The sequence below is a fragment of the Arvicanthis niloticus genome, chromosome 23, assembly GCF_011762505.2.
Source record: "Arvicanthis niloticus isolate mArvNil1 chromosome 23, mArvNil1.pat.X, whole genome shotgun sequence".
Classification (NCBI taxonomy): Eukaryota; Metazoa; Chordata; class Mammalia; order Rodentia; family Muridae; genus Arvicanthis; species Arvicanthis niloticus.
This window is the reverse complement of record NC_133430.1, coordinates 34,376,707-34,399,515: the sequence shown is the minus strand read 5'-3', so window position 1 is coordinate 34,399,515 and position 22,809 is coordinate 34,376,707. Positions and strand designations below refer to the sequence as shown.

Below are 22,809 nucleotides of genomic sequence, written 5' to 3'. Positions count from 1 at the left end.
TTTGAGTTTTGAGTGTTATTTCAGTTATTTTAGTCCATAGTGTTATGTGAGGGTTCAGACTTTTCTTCCAGTATAGTTTAACTGACTCTTTTTGGTGGCAGCTACTATTTTCTGTCTGATAGAAATGGAATTCCAGTCACAGCAGCATGTTCCTGGACGTCCTTCCTGTGGTGCTGATGCAGTTGCCTGTGCCTCACACTCTGTGTTGCAGAAGCGTTATGCCTGGCTTGTGACAGCCTTGTTCATACTGTACTGTACTGTAATCGTCCTGGCTGCTCTTTGTTGTTTGAATTAGACTTTGGCATTTTTTTTTATTGGAATTGCTTTGAAAATATAGATTCTTCTTCAGAGTCTATATTTCTCTATAATACTTTAACTTTTCTCCATTTATTTTATCTTTCAAAATTTCTTTAGGTTTTATATTTCTCCATTAAAAATAAATTTATTAAATTATTTCAATTTTCTACTTTGAGTTTTGAATTTTTGCTCTCTTCTTTCTCTCTCAAAGGTAGCAGTTTTTATTGTATCTAGAAGTCTGTTAAACTTGCTTACTGATGATGCACGTTGTGGGATCTGTTTTCCTATGTGCTAGCAGTTTTCTTTCTTTTTAGCTCTACCGCTTGTTTAATTGGGTTTTGTTGACTGTGGCTTTTAGCACCTGCTTACATTGAAATAGAGCTGGGATACATCTTCATCTTTTCCTAGTTAAAATTTTTTTTAACTAAAATAGATTTATATCACTTCCCACCCTCCCTTTCCTCCCCTAGCTCCTCTCAAATTGATAGCCTCCTTCTCTTTAATATTGTCACATATATGTCAGCGTATGTATGTGTACACAATACATAAGTACAACCTGCTGAGTCTGTTTTGTCATAGGTATGTATGGAGGTTTAGGGCTGATAACACTTGAATCAAATAGTTAATCCTTGAGAAAAGCAAACTTCTCTTTTTCCCAGCAATCATTAGTTGCTTATAGTTCTTTCTCTATGGTAGGGGGGACCCCACGAAATTTCCCCCTTCGATGTTACCATGTTTGTTGATATTGCCATTGTTCAGGTCTTGTTTATGCCACTATTTCTAAGGGAGTGTTTCACAGCTGACTTACTGGTGTTCTGCTCATTGCAATCTTTCTGCCCTCTTTTCCTTGATGTTCCCCGCACCACTAGTGCAGGAGCTATGATGGAGAAGTGTCCACTGAGAACAGGATCCCCTGGGTCAGTTCTCTGCATTGTGTCCAGTTGTGGTTTTCTGTTGTGGTTTCCATTTCTCTATAAAGAGAAACTTCTTTGATCAAGGGTAGTAACTGTACTCACACCTGAAGATTTGGAACTAGGAAGTGCAAATCAGAACATGCAGTGTTTGTCTTTCTAGGTCCGAGTTTTGTCATTCAAAATAACCTTTTCTGGGTTCATCCATTTAGTTATACATTTCATGGTTTCATCTTTCTTTGTAACTGAATAATATTTTATTGCTCTTGTAACTCATTTTTATCACCCATCTGTTGGTTGACGGACATTGGATTGTTGTGTCTCTTAGTTGCCATTGTAATTAGAGCATCATTGACCATAGTTGAGCAAGGATCTGGGGACTAGGATATTGAGTCCTTTGCGCATATTCAAGGAATTGTATGGTTGGCTCATAGGGGAGAAGGACTTCTAGTGTTTTGAGGCTTCTCCTTCTTTGTACAATGTGACTGTTGAGATTTCTGCGACAGGCTTTTGTTTGTGTATCTCCTTTTCTCACTCTCCCACTTGTGAGTCTCACATTCCGTTCTGAGGGAAGGAAACAGGACCATCAGGACAGTTTTCTATCTAGAGCCAGGGACTCTGTGTGGTACCTTAGGGCACACAGTTAATTGCACGAGTGAGTGTCTCCTGGAGCCTATGGTTTTCGGTACCTTCTTTTGTGTGACAAAGCAATATTTAAATCTTGTCTTCAAGAGTTAGAATCTTTAATGCTTGGATTGTATTTGTAAACTGTTATAAGAGGAAGTTGAGAAATTGAATTTAAGGATTTGGATACTAATATTCTGGAGACAGACTGCATTTTCTGTTTCTCCTGGCAGTAATGCTTGTTAATACTATGAACCAAAGCACCATTTAATCTATATGAAGCTGGATTTCAAGCTAAGGTTTCTAAGAGAGATCTACTCTGCTTAGGGACATTGTGTGTGTGTGTGTGTGTGTGTGTGTGTGTGTGTGTGTGTGTGTAAATCTATTCCTATTTTTATAGTCACAATTATAATCTAGAGTACAGTTATAAACTTAGTATTATGAGAGTGTTAGGGTGTTTTTGACCAAAGCCTGAGCCTCAGTAGTTTAATGATCCAAAACCTAGTTTGTGATGACTCCTCTAATTCATATTAGACAGCTTCTGCTTCTCTGCCTTTCTCTGTGCTTTATTTTGTGTTTTCTTTTTTAAACAGATGGGGAAACTAAGGTACAAAGGTAGAGGTTTCCTGACTTTGGTCCATTGCTTACTGCAGTAAACCACTGGGCTTCCAGAACAGTTGTACACTGCTGTACTTGACAGGGGTCGTGCTGAGTTCTCCATTGCTACACCTGGCAAGTCTCGTTAATAGGGCAAGCTTTTTGTGTGTTAAAACGTACTTAGAGTTGCAGAGAGGGCAGACTGATAGACATTTTATTAGAGGACTTTTAAAATAACAGTGGTGGTGCTTCCCCTTCCCCTTCCCCTTCCCCTTCCCTTCCCTTCCCCTTTCCCTTCCCCTTCCCCTTCCCCTTCCCCTTTCCCCTTCCCCTTCCCCTTCCCCTTCTTCCCCTTCCCCTTCTTCCCCTTCCCCTTCTTCCCCTTCCCCTTCTTCCCCTTCCCCTTCTTCCCCTTCCCCTTCTTCCCCTTCCCCTTCTTCCCCTTCCCCTTCTTCCCCTTCCCCTTCCCCTTTCCCCTTTCCCCTTCCCCTTCCCCTTCTTCCCCTTCCCCTTCTTCCCCTCCCCCTCCCCCTCCCCATCCCCCTCCCCCTCCCCCTCCCCCTCCCCCTCCCCCTCCCCCTCCCCCTCCCCCTCCCCCTCCCCCTCCCCCTCCCCCTCCCCCTCCCCCTCCCCCTCCCCCTCCCCCTCCCCCTCCCCCTTCCCCTTCTTCCCCTTCCCCTTCCCCTTCTTCCCCTTTCCCTTCCCCTTCCCCTTCCCCTTCTTCCCCTTCCCCTTCCCCTTCTTCCCCTTCCCCTTCCCCTTCCCCTTCCCCTTCTTCCCCTTCCCCTTCCCCTTCTTCCCCTTCCCCTTCCCCTTCCCCTTCCCCTTCTTCCCCTTCCCCTTCCCCTTCTTCCCCTTCCCCTTCCCCTTCTTCCCCTTCCCCTTCCCCTTCCCCTTCCCCTTCCCCTTCCCCTTCCCCTTTCTTCTTCCTTTTTTTTCTTTTTTAGTGTTGTCCATTTTTGTTTCTTGAATATGTCCTTTCTCACCCCTCTGTATTGACTAGGGACCAGTCAGTGTTTGTTCTAGATCATTGTTCCTCATCTGGGAGTGATCCTTGCCCCTGGGCATCTGGCGGTTGTATGAGAGTTTCCAGTTTTCACAACTAGGATGTGCTGCTTGGCAGCATTTGTAGGGAGATAAAGGACCCGATATGCTGCCAGCCATTGTGCACAGGCCAGTCCCTGAAGTCATGAATTACAGAGCACCAAGTGTGGACAGGGATGGAGTGAAGAAACCTGCTCTAAGTAGTGGTGAGGAATTGGGCCAGAAGGAACTTGGATGTGTGTTGTTGAAAGACAGTGCAGTTTCTTAGATCATGTGTGGCTTCAAGTTTAAGTTTTGCAGACCTGGCATTCAAACATACCTGCCTCAAGTGTATGGCAAATAAAGAAGAGATTCTCTCGTACACTGCCACTCCCGAGGGCAGCACTTTTAGCTTGTTTACTCTGAGACCTCTTGCTAGAGTTTGCCTTTGGTAATATTTCACTTTTTTAAATTTGTAAAACGAGAATAGTAACACTTACGGATTTTTAAAGGAGGTTTTCATCAGAAACACAAACAAATCAAGTACTTGTAAGACTGGGGTACAGTCACTTACATTGTGACTACTTGGGTTTTGTTTTTAATCAAGGAAGGTATATGAAACTGAACAAGATCATCTGGCCTCTGACTGACTAAACAAATGTCTCTCCATGTGGTAAAATATTATTTGGTCATAAATATAAATGAGGTGTTGCATGCTACAGTGTGGTTGGTTCTTGAATAATGTTATGTTATGGGGAGGAAGCCATTTCAAGCCATTACGCGCTCTATCTGATGTGAAATGCCCAGGTGGATACCTCTGTAGAGACAGAGGGACGTAGTGTTTCGTAGTGTAGGAGGATGGTGGAAAAGATAGAGAAGAGCAGCAGGTAAAGTGTTTGTTTTTGAAGTGATAAAAATATTCCAGAATTGAATATGATGGTTTCATAACTTTATGAATATGTAGAAATACTGAATTAACAGATATGTTCTGTGGTATATGAATAAAGTCAGTGTATATGCACATACATGTAGAGATATAGAAAGCAGGATGAGGCTTTCCACACTTCCTCTGGCGTAGAACATTTTTGTCCTTTATCATCATTTTGCCCTGCATCTTTTTGTCTGTGGGTCTAACTGAGAGGGTCCATTCTAGTAACATTGCTGTGTGCTTCCCATACAGACTCAGTGTGAAGATAGCTGCACATTGCACACTCTTCTTGATGTAGCCTGTATTGCTGCTATGAGTTAATGCTGAATAGCTAACGGGCTGGAACATAGCCCCTCTTACATGGGGTATTAATATACTTAGTTGGCCATGAACTTGGTAACTAGTTTCTAGGATGCTGTAGCAAATTAGAAAGTTATTTCTTAGTGGCCTAACTTCATTAAGTTAACCAGGAACATTATAGTTCTGAGACCTTTAGTAATAGAAAGTATCCTGGTTAGGGTTTTATTGCTGTGAAGAGACACCCTGACCATGGTAGTTTTTATAAAAGGAAACATTTAATTGGGGCTGGCTTACAGTTTCAGCGATTCAGTCCATTATCATCATGGGAGGAAGCATGGCAGCATGCAGGCAGGCATACATGGTGCTGGAAGAGCTGAGAGTTGTTATTTTTTTGTTGTTGTTGTTGTTTTTTTTTTTAAATTCATTTTATGTCCCTATCACAGCCTCCCTTCTCCCTCTCTTCCAAGTCCCATCCTTACAAATCCCTGCCCTCATTGCCCCCTCCCCTTCTCTTGAGAGAAAGGGAACTCCCTTTGGGTACCACCCCACCTTGGGACATCTAGTCCCAGCAGCTCTAGGCACATCCTTTCCCACTAAGGCCCAAACTGGCAGTCCAAATAGTGGGAAGGGGATCCAATAGCAGGGAACAGAGCTGGAGACATCCCCTGTTCCACTTGTTAGGGAAACCACATGAACACCAAGCTGCACATTTGCTGCAAATGTGTATGGGCTCTAGGTCCAATTCCTGCATGTTGGACCCAGATGGTGGCCACTATCATCATGGCCTCAATGTCTATAGCAGCTCTAGGCTTAAAAGTGTACCAGATACATGTGCTGGAGAGATGGCTCATCAGCTAAGACCACTGACTGCTCTTCCAAAGCATTCATGTAGCAGCTCACAACCACCTGTAACTCCAGTTCCAGGTGATATAATGCCTTCTGGTCTCTGCAGACTACAGGCACACAAACATGCCACACAGACATGCACACAGGTACAACATTCACACCCATAAAATTAAGGTTAAAAAAAAAAGATAAACAGATACAGAGAAAAAATTTTTCGACCATGGGACTCCTGGCCTGATCCATACTAGTCTGAACTAGGCTAATTTGCTTTCTCTAGAACTACTTACTCTCACTGGCCAGAACTGGGCTATGTTGATGGTCTTTGGCAGGTACAGCCTCGTGTGTTGGAGTCAACATAATCTAAATCTTGTGAGAATTTGGGGTGAGGTAATTAGATCACTGGAAAAATTTGGGGTTGCTCTTTTTCATTAACTAGGGGATTGGATAAGATGGTGGGTGGCAAAGGTTCTAAAGGAGAACAAGTGGTTCCCCGCAGCCCTTGACTTTCTAAGACTCTCGTTTCTATTTAGCATCACTTTAGTCAGGCTTGTAGCTCACTAAACCCAAATCCTTGGTTTTTATTTTGTTTTGGCTTTACTTATTTTTTCTTTTCTTTTTTGTTTCTTCTTCTTCTTGTTGTTCTTCTTGTTGTTCTTGTTCTTCTTCTTCTTCTTGGTCTTCGGCGTCTTTCTTTTACTTATTTTTAATTTTTATTTATTTTTGAGGCAGAGTCTCTACATAGCCCTGGGTATTCTGGAACTTAGTATGTAGACCAGACTGACTACTCACCGTGATCCCCCTGCCTTTGCCTCTAAACTCCTGAAATAAAGGCATATGCCACTACTCCCAGCAACAAACATAAATCAAAAAGCACAGGTTTCTAGTTCTCTCAACAGTTAGTATTTGAGATAAGTTCACGTTACTTATAAAACCACAACTGACGATTCTTCCCTAGCATGTTTGTCTTAGTGTCATACTGTTAGTTCGATGGGTCTCTCGGAGACATCAGATAGCTGACTACTTTCAATTGGCCTTTTTTAGTTGCTCTCAGGAAACAAATGGCAACCGCTTCTTTGCAAGGGTGGTTTTATGGCATGGGCCATCAGCTATTCACTTCTCCTCCTCAGGTTTTATGTGGACAGTTTGTGATAGGAGTTTTCTACCTCTAGACTGCTATGGTTATTAGATGGCTCCGACTCCCAGCCTTGCAGACTAGTCCTCACTCTGAATAGACAGGACTTCTGTTGGGTTCAGTGGTACACACCTTTTATCTCAGCAGAAGCAGGCAGATCTCTGTGAGTGTGAGACCAGGCTGGTCTACATAATAAGTTCTAGAATAGACAGAACTGTATAGAGACACTGTCACAAAGACAACAAAAAAAAAAAAAAAAAAAGAAAAAAAAAAAAAAGAAAAAAACCAGGACCTCTTGGTTTTATAGAAAACAAGATAGAACCTAAACAAAGGAGATCAATCATCAGTGACAGTTGATGACAGTCTTTTTTCCATTTTCCTGCACAGTGATCCTGGCGGAGGGATTGAGATGTCAGAATTCATTCGAGAAGCCACACCTCCAGTTGGCTGCAGTTCAAGAAATTCTTATGCTGGTCTAGACCCAAGCAACCAGGTAGGAGTGTACTACTGTACTGTGTCTCATTCCCTTTCTGGTGCTAGTGCTAGCCAGAAAACATACTTAGAGTCATCTGTCATGGTCCTCCCCCTCCCCCTCCCCCTCTCCTTCCCCTCACAACATTTTTGATTGATGTATACCATCTATATTTGTCATTCTTTAATTTAATTTTTAATTTGATTTGTATGGGTATTTGTGTGCCATGTATGTGCCTCGTGCCTGTAGAGATGAGAAAGAGGCCCTCAGATCCCCCTGAAACTGGAGTTACAGATGGTTGTGTACCTCTGTGTGGTACTGGGAATCAAACCCAGGTCCTCCATGTAAGTATTGCAGCTCTGAAGGGAAGGCTTCCCCTACAGAAGTGTTACAGCTCTGCTCCAAGTGGTAACTTGGTAGTCAGGAGCCAAGGAGTACCACAGAGCCACACTACATAGCAAACCTCACACAAAATATTTATGGAGGGAGTTGGGAAAGACCCAAGACGGTGGCTACCACTGCTTGGGCAAGAAGCAGCAGAGAACTGAATTGAAGGCAGGGTTTATATAGGGTTTCTTGGGGCGGGGTGGGCATGAGGGTGGGGCTTTTCAGGGTGAGGATTGGTGGGGATTCACGTCCTGAGCTTGGGACGAGCACAGGGATTGTTGGGATTCTGCTTTCTTGGTCCTGGGCTTGGGGTTGGGGTCAAGCCAGGTCAGGGTGTTCTTTCCCTGGCCCTTTTACCCTACACTGTAGAAAGGCAGAGACCCTACTATGCCATCCCTCCAGCCCCTAGTTGTTATTTCTTATTATTCACATTGCTAATATATATTTGCTGAATGGTCACCACATGCTTTCCTTCAGTTACTTTTGATCAAGCAGCTGTGAATGCCTTAGGAATTTAGCTCACCTGCTCCATCCTCCTTATCTTTCTTAGTCCATATTGGAAACAAGGTGTCTGCATGGTTAAAAAATAAAAGTAACATATCTCAAATCTCAGTGATGAAATGCTAATGGTAACGCTAGAAGTGGAGTATAAACCGACCACTAATGGTACGAATGTATTTCTGCTGTGTTACTTTTATTCTTGGACTGTGGCTCTGCAGGTATTTGCATAGACAAGGCTCTGGCTGCCATGTGTCTAACACCAGCTCTGCTCCTCTGCTCTCTCATTTGTCCTCAACATGTACACACCAGGCCAGGTCCTCCGTAGCTCTTTCCCAATTGCTTTCTCAGCAGCTCTTCTAAATGAAGTAAACTCTCAAAGGAACTTGTCACATAGAGCTTTATGTAATTGTGGGGTTTGTGGTCACTTCATCAGTCCTTCTATTTTGAAGGAAACAGCTGATTTTCATCAGAGTGTAGTGGAGAACGCACTTCCTAAATCTCTTTCCCGAATCCCTCCCATCACTTCTGTATTCCTCTCGTCTTGTTATAGCCTGGGGGTGAAATCACTCCTCCTCTTCCTCCACCTCTTACGTCCCAGTGAGAGACCTAGTTTTCATTCCTGCCCTACTTCAGCTCTTCTTGAAACCACCCCCAAATCCTCGGTATTTTCAGATCTTACGATGTTGGCCCTTTTTGTAGACGGTGCACTTGTATTTACTGCAGCTTAGTCTCCAGTGTCTGACGTGTGGCGAGCTATAACCCTCTAGAGCAGACTGTCCTCCCTGCACTCTGTCATATGTTGCCTGTACATGCCTGACTTTCAGCTTGTGGTTGCTAATTACCTTTATGTGAATGGTTAATAAAATTTTACAGATAGAATTGAACTCAGCCCCTCACTTAACAGTAGCCGGCTTGGTTCTCTGGATGCTCTCTCTTAATATTCACATAGTATCATGGTATTGATAGCCGAACACTAAGAACAATCTTAGGAAAACACTACAGTCTATGAACCAGAATCTCCAGTAGGGTCTTGCTTTGTAATACATGTTTATAGATTTGCTCCAAGTTTAAGTAAGTTTTTAGTAACAGTTTTTGTTGTGAAACTGTTGTGTTATAGAACAAAGTGGGTGTTAAAGATAAGCTCTTTTCATCCTCCATGGAATGGGGAAATTTGATATAATAAAACAAACAAAAAATTCAGGACCAACTATTCAGACAAGTCCATGTTTCCATGGTAATGAGAGTGGTACCTTCAAGTTTCAGGTTGCACAGTATTCGTTTGCACTGATGCTCTGCTTCCCAGCTTCTTGTTCTTGCTTGTCTTCATGCATTCCACAGTTTCTTTTCATAGAACAACTGAGTCCTTAATCACTGTGACCATTATAACAGTCCTGTTTTAACTTCAGCCTTCTTACAAATCCAGGCAGCAGCAGGTTAACCCTGGGAGTTAATCCTACATTTCTGCTAGTGTTTGGAAAGCCAAACTTAATTTATTATTAATTATTATTAATTTTAATTTCAGAAGGACAAATCAAAGGACATAGCAGGCATCAGTCACCTTTGGATACCTGCCCCTGGTGTCATTTTGGTTGATCTGTAATATCTGTAAATATTTGGTCTAGGATAATGACTTGGTCAAGGATGGTGCCCTAGTCTTACTGTCGAAGAGATTGTGACCCAAGTAACCATTGTCATTGTTTTACAGAATATAATTAAAACATTGTGCATCTAAACACATATTATAGACAATTATGTTTTTCTTAAGTGGTAGTTCTTACATTAGGACAGGGAAATACTTTTTCCTTGTTTTTTTTTTTTATACTGTTTATAGTGTGTAATGTTTTTGATGTATTATTTTTACCTTTTAGAGAAGCTAAAGTGAAGAAGGTGATTTAGGGCATTTGTATCTGGATGGAATGCAGCTGATATGTATGGACACACTCTTTCTTGTTTGTTGTGTAGCTCCTGGACATGTCATGATTGTTTATGTGACTGTTTAGGTGGAATTACCATGCCTTCCCTTCAGCTCCTTCTAACCTTCTCCTTTCTGCTCTTGCTCCCTTCTGCCTTAGTCATTTCTCCTCACACACCCCCATCCATATGCCTGCACTCCCACGGATCTGTACTCCCCAGTCTGTACTCCCTCCCTGGCCTTCACTCCTGGTCTGTACTCCCTTCTGGCCTGTAACCCCCCTGGTCTGTGCTCCCCCATGACCTGTAACATCCCCCCATCTGTACTCCTCCCTGGTCTGCACTTCCTCTTTTGTTTGCCTCTTGTTTTTGAAATAATTTAGTGCTTGTAAATATTTGAGGTAAATATTTGGTCTAAGATCGTGACTTGGTCAAGGATGGTGACTTATTCTTACCGTCAAAGAGATTATGACCTGAGTAAACATTGTCATGTGATCTTGTTACCAAGGAACTAATACAAAATCTTTTTACAAAGTCATAGTTGCCTTCAAAATGGCCTAGAAAAGGGCTGACTTCAGAGGAAGAATAATTAATTCCAGCTAGAGAGAAAGGCAGGGCTCCATTGTAGAATGTGGCTTTGCCTGACATCCCCAGTTCTTGCTGGATCTTTGCTATGGGGCTTACCTTAGGGAAAAACAGGGCTGTTTATATAAACCATTTAAATGAAAAACTTCACTCCTCAGTGTAATAGTTACCACCATTTTTTCTTATTTTTTCTTTTCACTTTTATAAAATTTAACAAATAAGGGTTAAAGAAAAAAGTTAAACCTTTCATGAAGTCATACATAGTAAAAACTTGTAAAGATCTCGAAGTCACTATGCATCCTCTATTGGTTGTATCACAAATGTCGTGAGCTCTTCTGCAGTGACATTTCTGCAATTTATATTATTAATTATTTGTTGTATACAAATGTTATGATTCTTTGATTTTGGAGAGGGGCTTGATGGAGAAAAGCATTAGAAATCAATATCTCTGATATCTGTTAAGACCTCTTTCATCAGTACACAGTACAGTACTCATCCAAGAGGGATTTAGAGAAGTGGGGTTGGCGTTTGCTGTGTAGGTCTGGAGGCAGCTGTGTGCTAACTGGCATTGTCTCTGTCTTCTAGGCTTGTCTGTGAGGCCCTAGGGTGAGCAGAGCAGCTGCGCTGTGCCGATGTGAGGGAGTTAGGAAGTGGGCAGGGTGCGGCGGCGGAGGCTTCTCCAGGCACACAAACAGTCTCTGTCTGGACCTTCGAGAGGCATTTCCCTTAAATCTGTCATCAGAACTGCTAGGCTCTGTAGCCCCCTCTAGATGGTGCTGGGGTCCACTTCTCATAGTTCAGGAGATATGGAGCTACATCTGTACAAAGTAGGAAGCTTGGCCAAGAGGGAAAAGCGATAGTATAGTGAGTGTCTGATGATATATTAAAGCAGATGTTAAGAAATCCTGAGAGAATCAAGCTTAATAAACAGTCCTAAAATATTACAAAACTTAGTGTGCCTGCATTTTATGTGTTGAGAGCATGTGCATGAGTGCATGCATTTGTTGTGTATGTGTGCACGTAAGTGGCTGGCCAGTGAGTTCTCGAGATCTGCCTTTTCCACCCACCTAGTGATGGATGGGCTTGCAGAAGCCACCACTGTTTCACTGGGTGCTAGAGATCCAAAGGCAGATCCTCCTGCTTGCAAAGCTTAGTTTTTATTGGTAACATTGAGTTTATAGTTTCACCTGTGCATATTTTTGTCTTCTTTTTCATTGACAAGTTCTTACACGTCAGAGCATACATCTCCAGTGTCTTTTAAAGACTCCAGCGGTTAATGGCCTTGAGGTCAATTTAGCCTCTCCTGCTCTATGAGCGTTCCATTCACCAATCTTCTGAGCTTGTCTCTTGTGTGCTGTGGCCAAGGCGACTTTATGAAGGGGGTTTGACTAAAATAAGAGCTGTAATTGCAATGCTGAATTTGAGAAGGTGTATTCTTTGAGTCCATTGAAGGAGACTTATTGGAAGAGTTTCTTCAGCTTGCCAATTTAGTTGGCAGAATCATTTGTATTTTGTTTTCTTATTGTATTTGTGGAATTTGTGATATTTATTTATATGGTTGTGTAAATGATGTGTGTTACTTTTTGGAAAATGTTAGGTCATCTTGAATATAAAATTTAAATGCTCAGTTACAGTTTGTGCTAAGAATTCTTTTTTTTTTTAATTTTTATTATTCTTAAATGTTCTAACCAGCAATAAAAAAGTTCTTCGTGTCTTAGACTAAGAATTGTAAGATGTGATGTTGTACTCTGTGTCATATTAGTATATTTTGTCCCCTCAAACTTTGTTGTTTTCTGCCCTAAGAAATCTTATGTTTATTTCCCACAGACTCAGTGTGTGGCTTTGCTTTTGGTTTATAACACAAACATGCCATAACGTAATGTAAAATAATGATACTAACTCCTCCTCAGTGGCCTTTGCTGGAGGTGGCAGGTGTTTGGCCCCAGGGGCTCCATCAGTCTTTAGTATACAGAGGCTTATCAGCACATGCTGCAGCAAACAGCCGTGTGCCTCTGATAGACTGTGCTCAACAGGTGTCTTTAATATTGATGAAAGTGACGGATAGCATGCTGGAGAAGATGCTTTTGATAGTCTTGTGCTTTGGATTAGTGGTGACTTACGGCTGGTGTGTTAATTCATTGTTTCTTATGTTGCTTTCAGATTGGATCTGGATCATCTCGACTTGGAACAGCAGCAACTATTAAAGGTAGCCTTACTGAGCACTGACTGACTATCCATTCCTCTCTCTTCCACAGACAGCATTCCACTATAATGAACTTTTAAAATACATCAGGGCATAACGTAATCTTATTAAATTGCCTGATTTAAATTGTTATCCTTTCATTATTTAAGTATCTCAAAACTATTTGAACATTTGTGTTATTTATAAGTTTTGATTTATTATAAACCTCTTGGCATAGGGATTCTTTTTCCTAAGTATGGGTACAGCTTATGAAAAACTAGTTTGCTGTGGAAGTTTTAAATGTGATCATAATTGAAGCATTAAAAGAGAATTTTTTCTCTTTCTGTATATTTACCTAAAATAAATGTATAGTTTTGCTGTACAGTGCTGAGTTTCTAATTTTCCTGGGGAAGGACATTTTCCTTGTTTCAGTTTTGTTATTAAATAATTGGCATTTCTTTTTAGAATCTATTTTTTGAAAAAGCTAACACAAACTCTCCCATATTACTTGTATTCTGTGTTATGTGTTGTATTGTTAGGTCACATTGTTTGTTATGTTCTCCCATGGTCCGTCCTGCTTAGTGAGTTTAGTGCAGTCAGCATATAGTGAGTAGTGGCTGGTGTGCCGACCTGGCTTTGGTGACAGACCTCCCAAAGTCTCTGTCCCTTCCTTGCTGTGCCTTTGCTTCAGTGTCATGCCCTCATGTGTTTGTCTACATTGTAGGAGACACGGACACTGCTAAGACCTCTGATGACATAAGTTTGAGTCTGGGCCAGAGCTCTAGTCTTTGTAAAGAAGGAAGTGAAGAACAAGGTAAGCAGTGCATTACAGTGACGTTCTACCGGTACTATGTGGTCATTTGAGGAGCACCTTAGTCACACTAAATAGAAGTGTTTGTTTAGTAGTTTTCTACACAACCTGTTGCTCTATAGCTCTGGCAGATCTGTAACTTCTGCATAGCTCAGGCTGGCCTCAAAATCTTCGGTAATCCTCCTGCCTCTGCTCCTAAGTGTTAGATTACAGGCATCAGCCACCATGCCTGACTGTAATGTGGTCACTTGTAGAAAACAATAGAATCATTTACTAGAATAGTAGCAATGCAGCACTGTAAGTACTTTGACCATACTGAGTTAAGTTAGAGTACACAGAGAAAAAAAGTTTATGAACATGTGCTCCAGGGTGTGAGATGGCAGTTGTGTGTCTGCTATTTCTTTAGTTGCCCGTTAACTTGATGTTTCACCCAATTCCATTTTTTTTTCCCTCCTCCTCTTCTTTTTGAGCCAGACAGCCTTTCTATATGTAGTGTTGGCTGGCCTGGAGCTTCTGTGTAGACCAAGGTTGCCTCAAGCTCCCAGAGAGCCACTGAACTCTTCCACCTCCTGAATGCTAGGATTAAAGGCGTGTGCCTTTCTTCTAGTCCCATATACACCAAACTTCATTCTTTCTCCTCTTCCTCCTCTTTGTCCTTCTTCTTCCTCCTCCTTTTCATCCTCTTCTTCCTCCTCCCTTTCTCCTCCTCCTCTTCTCCCCCTCCTCTTCTTCCTCTTCTTCTTAAGATTTATTTATTTCATATGTATTGAGTACACTGTTGAGTCTTCACACACACCATAAGAGGACATCAGATCACATGTTGGTTGTGAGCTACCATGTGTTGCTGGGAATTGAACTCAGGACCTCTGGAAGAATAGTCCGTGCTTTTAATCACTGAGCCATCTCTCCAGCCCCTAAACTTCATTTCTTATAGGCATAATCTGTTTCTTCTGTTGCTGGTACTTGAAAGTTATCTCGTCATTGTTAAATTGCTTTTGAGGACAACGCTCCTTCCCCAAGCTTCTAAACAAAGTATGTGTATGGATTTTATTTTCTTTCTTTTAAATTGAAAGTAAATCAGTTACTTTTCACAGTGCAGTATTCATTTCTATAATCTGTACCCTTGTGATGTCTTGATGACTAGGTTATAACAGTGTTGCGCCGTTTGCATTTAGGAGTCATGTGTCTCATTATCTTACAGTATGTCTAAAAAGCACTAAGCAGGGATTTTGCTTGTTCCTTTGTGTTTTATGATGACCTGGCAGGTTGAGATTTACACACATACAACTCTACATTGCAGCCAGGTCTAGAGTACTTAGATGACAGGAACTCACTAGGCAGAGACTGCTGTCTACTTTAGGAGTCCACATGCTTATTTTTGCAGAGGCCTAGGTAGCTCTGCAGTTCATCTGTCCCCTCGGTACCCAGCTCTGTTGTTATGGAGGGGAAGGATCCCTCAACTACTTGTAAGTGAGTGGACATGGTTGTACTACACTGACATGAGCCCTTTACAAACATGGCCAGCCCGTACCCCACAGCTCTTGCTTGTCTCCTCCATGGGGTTGGTTGTCTTCATGCACATTTACTCAGTTGTCACTTCAGGCTGTTACATTACAGATGAGCCCATTATGACGTAAAAAGGAGTTGTAGGAAACTCACCCACAGTCTGGCTAAATTCAAACTACTATACTACTTTAAAATAATGTAAAAAATACTGTTTGGGGATGTGGGTGCGTGGGTGTGAGTGTGGGAGAGAGAGAGAACTGAACTTAAGAACAGCAAGCACTCTTAATGCAGGAGCCATCTCTCTGGTCCCTCAAGTAGTTTTTTAACTTGGCTTTAAATATTATAGATTAATCAGTGAACAATTTGTACCCTCTTAACGGCTTTCACGGTCTCATTATGGAGTGGCGTTACTGTGAATCCGCTACAAGAGTAAACAAAGATGGAGGATAGGAGTGGTGGGGCTGGGAAATAGTAATCTTAAATAGAGTGGCTTTTTACCTACAGCAAAGACCTAAAGAGAGCCCCTTTTCTGCAAGGGGGAGCAGCAGACGCAAGAGGTGTAGAGTAGGAGCGCATCTGTTGGGTTTGAAATCCAGTATCTGTGGGTGGTAGACCATCTCAGAAGTCATCTCCAAAGATGCGTGCTCTAATTCCTAGGAAGATGAACTGCCACTATGGCCCTGACTCTGAGACTGTATCAAATGGGTGGATGCTGAACTTGAGAGGTCATTTAGAGGGCCATTGTAAACATGAGGGGTAGTAAGACATGGTTTGTTTGGTTTTTTCTCTCTTTCTTTCTCTCTCTGTCTCTCTTCTTCTCTCTCTCTCTCTCTCTCTCTCTCTCTCTCTCTCTCTCTCTCTGTGTACTAATATGATGCTGTTAGTGGATTTTAGTAGTATTATATAAGATTTTAATAGTCTGTTTTGGGATGGACAGCAGGGAAGATGGGGTGTCCTTTCTAAATTAAACACAGGAGGGAATGGAGACTGTGGTGGGATGTCCAGTTGGGGCATAGTTAGTATGTGCTTCTTTGGGACCTCAGAGCAGCCATGAGAAGAGGGAAGTCAGGTTAGATGTTTGGGTTAGACATTTAGGAATTGCCAGTGTGTAAATACCAAGCAACCAAGCAACAGATCAAATGTGGGGTAAGAGCTATGCATGTAGGCTCATACCTATAAGTTGGGAGGGCGAGACAGGATTGTTATGAATTCAAGGCAGCAAAATGGCAAAGTGAGTTCCAAACTACCCTCCATTTATAGAGTGAGACCTTTTCTCAAACAAAAACCCCACCACCAACAAAAAACCCAGCAAAGCACACAGTGCAAAAGCACACACTGAAGTTGGTAAACTAATGGGGCAGTTTTGCAAAGTTAGTTTACATGATCTTGGCTGTGGTTTGTCGCCACCTAGTGGCAACTGTTTGAAATACTATTTGGGACGGCCTTGGTCTCAGGTGCCTGCTTGATAAGTTGATACTTGTTTTGTCCTAAGAGTCTAGATTCTTAGTAGAACTAAGCCTGTGAAATTCACCCTGATTCTTGACTTCCAAGGAGGAGATTTTGCCAGTGTTCTTGCTCTGCCCCACTCATGTCATGTCTTCCTTGTCCAGGATCAGAATTCTGGCTCACCCCACGCACATAGAGGCTTGAAGAGTACAGGGACAACAGTCCAGATGTTTCTGAGTGTTTGTCCTAGTGCAAGGAAGCTGGGAGAGACTTACAAAGAGGAAGTACAGGTGGGAAACTGAAAAGTCTCAGGGCTCTGCCCTGAGGTTTAGACTGCATAGAACAGCTGCTGTGTCAAGAGGAACTCTGAGCCTGCTAGATGCCAGCATACTGGAGGAAGGCTCGTCTCTGTCAGTACTGCTGCTCAGGCAAAGGACTTGAGGATGCAGCTTGGCCATTACTTAAAACAGTGAAGATACTGCTTACCTTGACAAGTAATTTTAATGGAGTAGCATCAGAACCTGTTAAACTGGGAATGTAACTGAATGGGAGAGCACTTGCCCAGTGTGTAAGTGTGTTAAGGCCCTTGGTTTAGTCTCCAGCACCACACACAAAACACAAACAAAAAATCCTGAAGAATTGTTTAAGAGAATTAGGGGAGAAAAACAAATTCCTGATTATAAAGTAAGCTTTCTATAAATTCTTGCAAAGGACAAGAGAACTAAGATGTTAACTAGCGGAAGACATGAAAGAAGGGGAGGGAGTCTAGATTTTAAGAGAAATAATAGCATGGTTCTGTCATTGATAGAGACAATCTAAGAGAGAAGTTCAGAACACACTTCTGGTTTACATATAAGTGTGGTTAGCTGTTAGCTTAGGAAAGAGTCTGGTGTGAGGAGTGAAGTAATTCATTCTTCTGTCACTGAGAACATTCTGTAACTTTGTGTCCTATTATTTTTCATTATGATATAGCTTTCATAATATAAAACTCTCCCTTCTAGCTTAAGTGCCTTTTAGTACACACACAAAATTATAGTCCTGTTGTCAGACCTTTTTGTCACTGAAGAAGAAACCTGCACCTGCTACCATCCCTCTTTGCTTCTCCAGCCTGACAGTGCTGGTTGTTCTTGCTGTGGAAATAAGAGAGCCTGAGTTTAATCCCCAGTGTAAAAATATCAGATGTCGCTGTGCACACCTGTGTGGCTGTGCACACCTGTGTCGCTGTGCACACCTGTGGTCTTGGGGAAACAGAGAACAGAAAAACTGCTAGAGCTTGCTGTCCAGGCAAGCTAACCAAGTCAGTGAGCTCCAGGTTCAGTGAGAGACCCTGTCTCAGAAAGTGAGAGGGAGGGAGACACCTGCATCAACTCTGCCTCCATGTGTGCACGTGCACATACTCCACTCCGCTCCACAGGTCTTTGAGGAAAGTTGGTTTTGAGCATTAGCATTTTAAAAAATTCAATATTTATTAAATTGTTTTTTTTTTTTTCATGTGTATGGCTGTTTTCCTCCATGTGTGTTTGTGCATCGCTTGCATGCTTGGTCAGAAGACGTCATCAGAACTGGTATTACAGATGTCAGGAACCTCTGTATGGGGGCTGGGGCTTGAATCCGGGTCGCCTGAAAAAGCAGCCAGCGCTCTCCTGCTGAGCCATTTCTCTAGCTCTGATCATTAGCACTTTAAAACTCCCATTTCTTAATAGATTTAGTGTGTGTGTGTGTGTGTGTGTGTCTGTGTGTGTCTGTGTGTGTCTGTGTGTCTGTGTGTGTGTCTGTGTCTGTCTGTGTGTCTGTGTGTCTGTATACATGCCCTAGAGCACACATGGAGGTCAGAGGACTACTTTTTATAGAATCAATTTTCTCCTCCTTTTACCTTTACATAGATTCTGGGATCCAATTCAGGCAAGCCTTCTCCCAGTAAGCCACCTTCCTGGTCTTAGATTTTGATTTTTTTTTTTTTTTTAAGTATATAAATGTGTGTGGTAACTTCATTCTTATTTTTTTTAATCTTAGGAGAGAGTGTTTGCTTTTACCACTGAGATTCAAGTAAATATCTAACCCTAATCTGAGTTACAGTTTTTCTACATAGTTGTAATAATTTAAAAATAGGTTTTTTTTTTTTTTTTTTTTTTTTTTTTTTTTTTTTTTGTATTTATAGCTCAGGCTGGCCTCAAACTCATGATCTTGCTACCTCAGTTTCCTAAGTGCTTAGATTACAGACATGTGTCACCACATCTAAATTAATTTTCTTTTTATAAAGCTAACATCAGGTTCAGGCACTCTTTCCTATTAAAATGGAGATTTTAAAAATTACCTTTTGTGTAGGTAAATGGACTTTTTATATCAATAATTCTATGTAGGAAGTCTGTATGATAATTTAAGTCGGTAGCTCCTACCTTAAATAGAAGATGAAGGAATGCTAGTATGACATAGAGCAATGTGTATTTTTTTCATAAGAGGCTTACTTATAAATGCTTCATCAGTGATGAAAGAAAATGTAGAATTTTAGCTTGTACTTATTACTATTTTTGCTAATACTTAACATACTCTTATTGAGGAGATAGAACATACTGCATGTGATTTTGGTTTTTTTATTATATTTTTATTCTTTGAGAATTTCATATATCCACACAATGTATTTTGATCACATTAATTCCCATTCCTCCCTCTGCTACTTCAGCCCAGCTTTGAGTCTTCATTTAAATGTGTGTATTTGTGTGTGTACGTGTGTACACATAGTCCCTGTTCGGTTTGTGCTGTCCTAGTATAATCACAGGTGTGGGTCTGTTCAGTGGATCACCCTCCCAGGGCACCCCTAAACTGATTCTTCCTTCCCCAGACACATCACCATGTGACACATCTCAGAAGTCGGACCCGTGAGCTTCTGTCATTTTGTGACTGTCACAAATTGTGGGACACCTTTGCATCATTGTGTTCTATATCGTTTGAACATTGATAAACACGTTGATTCTGTTGTTAGTTTCTTTCTACTCTAGGTCATAACTTTTTAAAATTTATGTGACTGATCAACATGGTGGTAGTTGTGTGTGTATGTGTTTGTGTAATGTGGACATGCATGTGCTATGAAGTGTGTGTGGAGGTCAGAGGACAATGGTATGGCGTTAGTCTCTCCTTCCCTCTTCATGCTCCTGACATACACTCAGGTGGCCAGACTTGTGCAGCAAGCACTTCGCCCACTATGCTATTTTGGAGGTCCATTCTAGGTCTTTGTTTGTGTGTAAAATATAATCTTATTAGTGTTTCAACAATAATGACAGTTACTATTAATCTTGTTTTAAAAATATATACATATAATTATGTATGTGGCGATATTCAGTATTTTCTGCTTGCTTCTTAATTAGTTTGGTCATACCTCTTTTAAATGAAAAAACAAAGGCTCCAAATGGTAACCCAGTTGGTTACCTGTGTGTAAGTTAGAGATAGAGCTCGGCTGCTGTGGCAAACACCTTAACTTGCAGACTTGGGATGCTGAGACAGGAGGATCTGAAGGTCAAGGCTAGCCTAAGCTAAATACCCTGTTCAAAAGTGAGGGAGGGAAGGAAGAGGACACACACACACACACACACACACACACATACACACACACACACGAATTTTTTTCGGAAGCATTTTGAAGAACTCAAATGATTTGAAAGTTCAGTTCATTCCATCAGTTAGAATGGGTTCTTTGTGCAGTTTTGAAACAGAAACCAGCTCTTTGGGTTGTTCAGTGCTCTGCTTGAGGATTGCTTATCCTTGACTTACTGCTGTATACTCTGAACTCCTTCTTTGTTAACCAGCACAGAAACTGATCTATATCTCTATTAACGTTTTTAACTGTGTTTGACACAGATTTGGCGACCGATCGCAAGCTCTTCCGCCTGGTCTCCAATGACTCCTTCATTTCTATTCAGCCATCCTTGTCCTCTTGTGGACAGGACCTACCAAGGGACTTCATTGACAAAGTGAGCCTGCCAAGTCATAGCCAGCACCACCGTGTTGATCAGTCACTGTGCAGTGCCTGTGACACAGAAGTGGCTTCTCTTGTACCTTTACATTCACACTCTTACAGGAAGGAGCACCGGCCACGAGGAGTGCCACGGACTTCCAGCTCTGCCGTGGCTTTTCCTGATGCATCACTGAGTGGCCTCCCTCTTTACCAGCAGCAGCAGAGACGGGGGTTAGACCCTGTTACTGAGTTAGACTCATCCAAGCTGCACTCAGGCACTAGAGAGCCCTTCGTGGGGAAGTCCTGCTCTTTTGCACAGTCTCAGCCTGCTGCTGACCGGAGAAAAAATAACTCTCAACCACCCACAAAGTGTGGGAAGAGCAGGGCACTGAATGCCGAAAAGAGTGTGGACAGTCTCAGGAGCCTGAGCACGCGGAGCAGCGGCTCCACTGAGAGCTACTGCAGTGGGACCGACAGGGACACCAACAGTACCCTCAGTAGCTATAAAAGTGAGCAGACCAGCTCCACTCACATCGAGAGCATCTTGTCTGAGCATGAGGAATCTCCTAAAGTGGGAGACAAGGGTACCCGGAAGAACGAGTGCTGTGCTGACTCCGTGGAAGAGACGAGCCTCAGGGCCACTGACCAAAGGACTAGCAGTGACAAGAGTGCCCCAGAGGGGAGCACACCTTCTGTGCCTCCTGAGGTCCCAGATGCTCAGGCATCTGAGGAGATGCCTGACCAGGTTGCTCCCAGCTGCTCTGCATCAGAAGATGCCAATAAAAACCCCCATGCGAATGAGTTTACTGTCCCTGGGGACAGGCCGCCTGAGGAAAGTGCAGAGAGCAAAGAGGAGCAGAGCGAGAAGCCCAGCCTTTCCACAGACTCCAAAGTTTGTAAAGACGATGGTGGGAGGCAGAAGGAAGGTGATGTCAGACCCAAGTCCTCCAGCTTAATCCACCGGACAACTTCTGCCCACAAGCCAGGCAGGAGGCGCACAGGAAAGAAACGGGCCAGCAGTTTCGACTCCAGTCGCCATAGGGACTATGTTTCCTTTCGAGGAGTCTCTGGAACCAAGCCGCACAGTGCTGTATTTTGTCATGACGAGGACTCCAGTGATCAAAGCGACTTGAGCAGAGCACCCAGTGTTCATTCTGCTCACCAGTTCAGCAGCGATAGCTCTTCCAGTGCCACTTCTCATTCCTGCCGGTCTCCTGAGGGCAAATACAGTGCCCTCAAGACCAAGCATGGCCATAGGGACCGGGGCACAGACTCGGACCACACACACAGAGCTCATCCAGGCCCCGAGGGAACCGCCAAAAAGAGGGCCTCTCGGAGGACTTCCAGCACAAGTAGTGCCAAGACGCGGGCTCGGGTGCTGAGCTTGGATAGTGGCACTGTGGCCTGTTTGAATGACTCCAACAGGCTGCTGGCACCGGACAATAGAAAGCCCTTAACCACTTCAAAGTCAGATCTTGAGGCCAAAGAGGGAGAGGTTCTGGATGAGCTGTCTTTACTGGGCCGAGCTTCCCAGTTAGAGACAGTCACACGGTCCAGGAATAGTTTGCCAAGCCAGGTGGCATTTCCTGAAGGTGAAGAGCCAGATGCAGCCATTGGAGGTGAGTAAGCTACGGGCCGCTGCAGATCGACACTGTTGCTCCCGACAGTCTGAGAGGACGTTCAGAAAGTCCGCTTTCTCTGTGACAGGAAAGCACACTTCCACCGGTGAACACGGTAGTCTCCGATGGCCCAGTTGTCTTATGGGACACATCAGCTTATTCCTGACTGCCTCCCCTTTCTAAGCTAGTTATACTAGTAATAACCCAGTTATTTCTCGTCCTTTGTACAACAGCAGCAGCATTACAACTGTATTAGGGTGATAAGCCACTCACGGCCATGACTTCCCGAGTGCACTGTGAGCTCCCAGAGGCTGATGCTCGCCCAGTCACACGAGACTTTCAGATACTACTGTAGCTCCTGGTATACTTGGATAGCCAACTCTTTTTCTATTTCTGTGCTTTTTTCTCAGCTCAAGTTTTAGTTAAGAAAAAAAGTTTCCTATAATTTCACACTGTCTTAAAGTTAAATTAAGTTAAAGTTTATAGCTTATAGTTATTAGCATTTTATCATGTAATTGTTTTTTAATTTTTGAGACAGGATCTAAATGCATATCCCTGGTTGGCCTGGGACTCACTACTTAGACCACATTGGCCTCAAGTTCACAGAGATCTGTCAGCCTCTACCTCCCAAGGACTGGGATTAAAGGAATACATGATGTACTGTGGCTGCATTAGCTAGTGCTTTAACCCATTAATAGTTGCCATAGTGTCTATCCCCGGTGATAGTGATGGCGTCTGGGTAAGGTAATAACTTAGTGATTTCAGGATTTGGGGAGAATTGC

At 42.7% G+C, this 22,809-nt stretch overlaps 1 protein-coding gene across 6 annotated transcripts in view; it reads left to right on the top strand.

Moving 5' to 3' along the window:
- Positions 1-22,809, top strand: part of Pcnx1 (pecanex 1) — a 140,873-nt gene that overhangs the window by 38,507 nt on the left and 79,557 nt on the right. For 5 of the 6 annotated variants that reach the window (XM_076921786.1, XM_076921787.1, XM_076921785.1 and 2 more), the window contains exons 3-6: positions 7,046-7,151; positions 12,675-12,720; positions 13,421-13,510; positions 20,312-22,027. In XM_076921786.1, the coding sequence (XP_076777901.1) occupies positions 7,046-7,151; positions 12,675-12,720; positions 13,421-13,510; positions 20,312-22,027 (1,958 nt within the window). The remainder of the gene's footprint in view (positions 1-7,045; positions 7,152-12,674; positions 12,721-13,420; positions 13,511-20,311; positions 22,028-22,809) is intronic. The other variant, XM_076921790.1, reaches the window with a different exon arrangement.